General features: G+C 45.5%; 1 protein-coding gene across 1 annotated transcript in view; it reads right to left on the reverse strand.

The window, feature by feature from the left end:
* Positions 1–521: 521 nt before the first annotated feature.
* Positions 522–3,088, reverse strand: part of LOC119374780 (medium-chain acyl-CoA ligase ACSF2, mitochondrial) — an 86,729-nt gene continuing 84,162 nt past the window's right edge. The window contains exon 16 of the mRNA XM_049411285.1: positions 522–1,084. Coding sequence (XP_049267242.1) covers positions 959–1,084 — 126 coding nt within the window. The 3' untranslated portion in view covers positions 522–958. The remainder of the gene's footprint in view (positions 1,085–3,088) is intronic.

Raw genomic sequence — 3,088 nt, forward strand, 5'->3', positions numbered from 1 at the left:
GCATAGGCTTTCGCGTACACTATCCTTACAGCGTTAGGTGAGGGGAGGGGACAGTAAGTTGTTTACTTTGATTTACTTTCTCTGCTGAATATAGAATTGTTTCGGAGTGGACCCTACGACGTTGTTAAAGGGCATATGGCTGTAATGAAGGATATCGCAAATGTCTTATCTTACATCCGAAAGCAGTCTACGGATTTTTTAAAAGCTACACTTCTTAGTAATTGTTAACAATGTTATCAGTAATGCTGACGTTGTTGGACTGGCCTACACACGCACGCGGAAATATAAAAAAAGTATAAATAACGCCACTAACGGTATCCCATAGCGCTCGTTGTAGGTGAAAATTCAAGGCGGCATCCACCCACGACTGGTTTTCCTTCAAGCATAAAATTTTCAAGTACGGAGCCAGGCTATTTTGTGTTAAAAATTCCTGCAGACCCCACGCATTGTGGGGATCGATCATTAAGTGGACTAAACAGTAATCATTGAAGCGGAGCGCTCTAAGTTCACATGCAGAATTTTATTTCGGGCAAGCAATCACTCAATATAATGCAGTATTTACAGTGCTTCTTTATTTAAGCAGCATTGAGTATACATAGCGCTTGCTGGACAAATCAAGTTTATCCTTGTTCCTTTGGCACATCAGGTTTCCCAGTACTTTATATTCCGTAACACACGTTCACGCCATTTATCGCAGCCCATTTCATTTTCTGTTATGCCTGTTCTGCCTCCGAGTTGCAGGTCCGCCGTCTAACACACATACGCAGCCATAAGACACCGTTGAGGAAGGAGGAATTCGATGACGCAGGGCGTTCATCAGCGCGAGTTGCAACAACGGCCTAAGGAAACCTTTTATGGTCATGCGAGACTGGAGTCGTCGTTCAGTGGCGTCCAGTGGTACGTCTATCGCATGACGACGTAATATCCTCTGGCTTAAGTATTGACGTCATGAGTAAGTTCATTTGACGAGTCCTAGCATTTCTGCAGCCAGCGGGCGCATCTTGGCCTTTTGCGGCTTCCCAATGGCCGTCCTTGGCACGTTCGGGCTGTAGACGAAGTAGCGTGGGATCTTGAAACGAGTGAGCTGCGAAGAGCAAGGACAACGCGTAAAGACACAATTCAGGGTGAACGACACAGAAGCTTATTTATTTATTTAGTTATTTACAGATTACCTACATCGACATAGAGGCGCTGCGTAGGGGGCGAACAAAAACATAACCAGTCAAAAAAGAACGTGTTACACGTGCTATATATACACACACATATACAAAGATCACTATAGCATTATTAGAAGAATCATAGCATGGTTCAACAAATACATTTTCAAGACGCTTAGTACATTTGTTAATTCAAGAGCGATTTCACAACATAGAAAAAAAATATTTGCGAAGTCATCTGTTAAACTATTGCAATCTCTTATTGTTTTAGGAAATAACGAAGAGAAAAAAAAACCGCCAGGTCTGCGCGGAAAGCGCAGCACAGTCACAGCGAAAGCTGAAAGAGTCCGTTATAAACTCTCTTGTAGCTACTAATACAAGTACACTAGCAACGTACCCACTACGTCACAAATCATAATTTTTGTGAATTTGGGAAGCACCCACAACGACATTACTCGTCATTCTGCAGAGAAGCGAAGTACCATCTGTAAGGCATTATGTGCAGTTTCTTGATGCGACGGCTGATGACGATGAATTATGACTGAGCCTTTTGTAATGGGTTGGAAGCTTTAAAGGGCCCACTAGTTACGTAATTCGCATTGTGTGACGCCCTGTCGTTATTTCACTCTCCCACCACTCTTTATAACATACGCTATAGCACGAGAAAGAGATAGAGAGAGGGAATTAACTTTATCGAGACCCTGAGGAAATGGATCATTGGAGACTTATGGGATTCCTTGGCAACCAATAGAAGTGCACTTGCGAGGAACCCACTACGCTATAAATCGTCATAATTTTTGTGCAGTAGGGAAGCAGCCACTAAGCAATTTTTCGTCATTCTGCGGAGAACCGTGGTAGTTGCTAAACACCTGTAAGGCATTATGTGATCTTTGTTGATGGAGTGGCTTATGACGATGAAGAATTATGGCAGAGCTCTTTTGTAATGGGTTGGAAGCATTCAACAACCCACTCGTTGCGCGATTCGCATTGTGTGACGCCTGGTTACAGAATTCGCGTTGTGCGACGCTTGGTTGTTATATTACTCTTCTACCACGCTGCATTACATGTGTTAATGTGGTTCCTTCCCGACATGAAGCCTGTATAGGGTCTTTTTGCAAAGCAGTTTCAAGCACCGGCATGGCTCTGAGGTAAAGTACTGGGCTCCCACGCAGAGCGCCCAGGTTCGAACCTCGTTCCATCCTTGAAATTTTTTCTTATTTCGTTTTTTTTTCTTATTTCGAGCGATAGTGGTTACGGACACCGGCGGCGGCGGACAACTACAGCGCCAAAAACGGCCCTTGTTGTGATCTCATAACAGCTTTCGCTGTAAAAAGTGTCTCTTTTCTCTCAAGTAGAGAGCAAATCACCCGCCCCTCTTGAAGGAGCATGCAGGGACGAGCGGGGGGCAGGGGGGGCGTAGTGTCGCTCGAGCAGCAACTGTAAACTTTGATTACAAGGGCGCGGTCGCGATCGCTGGCGCGCGCGCTATCTCGACAGGCATCAGCGGGCGGCGCGTGTACCCTACTACGTGCTGCGCTCTCAACGCGAAGAGACTGTGCGAAAACCGCTTCGCTCGCCTGGAGTGGCCGTATTCTCATACACCAGCGTTTTGTAGAGTTACGCAATACCGGATATAAAAGTGTTAGCTGCCAGCCTTACTTTGTACAACATTACAATTTGTTGCTATAGACCCTTTTCATAAATACGCCACCTGACGGTGAGCTTTCGTCAGTTTATTCTAGGAGATTTCTCCTTATGGTCGGGGCTGTCCATCGCCGTATGGCCGCTATTTTCTCATTGCTCCCGCTTGCTTGCTCACGAACGCTCGCGCTGAAGAGAAGTCTTCTCCCCTTGTTCTCCGAGCGCCTTGATGATATTAACGCAAGCAAAACCAATATAATAGCCAACTGTACATGCGGCGCTCGCTCGAC

Source organism: Rhipicephalus sanguineus, chromosome 11, assembly GCF_013339695.2.
Source record: "Rhipicephalus sanguineus isolate Rsan-2018 chromosome 11, BIME_Rsan_1.4, whole genome shotgun sequence".
Classification (NCBI taxonomy): domain Eukaryota; kingdom Metazoa; phylum Arthropoda; class Arachnida; order Ixodida; family Ixodidae; genus Rhipicephalus; species Rhipicephalus sanguineus.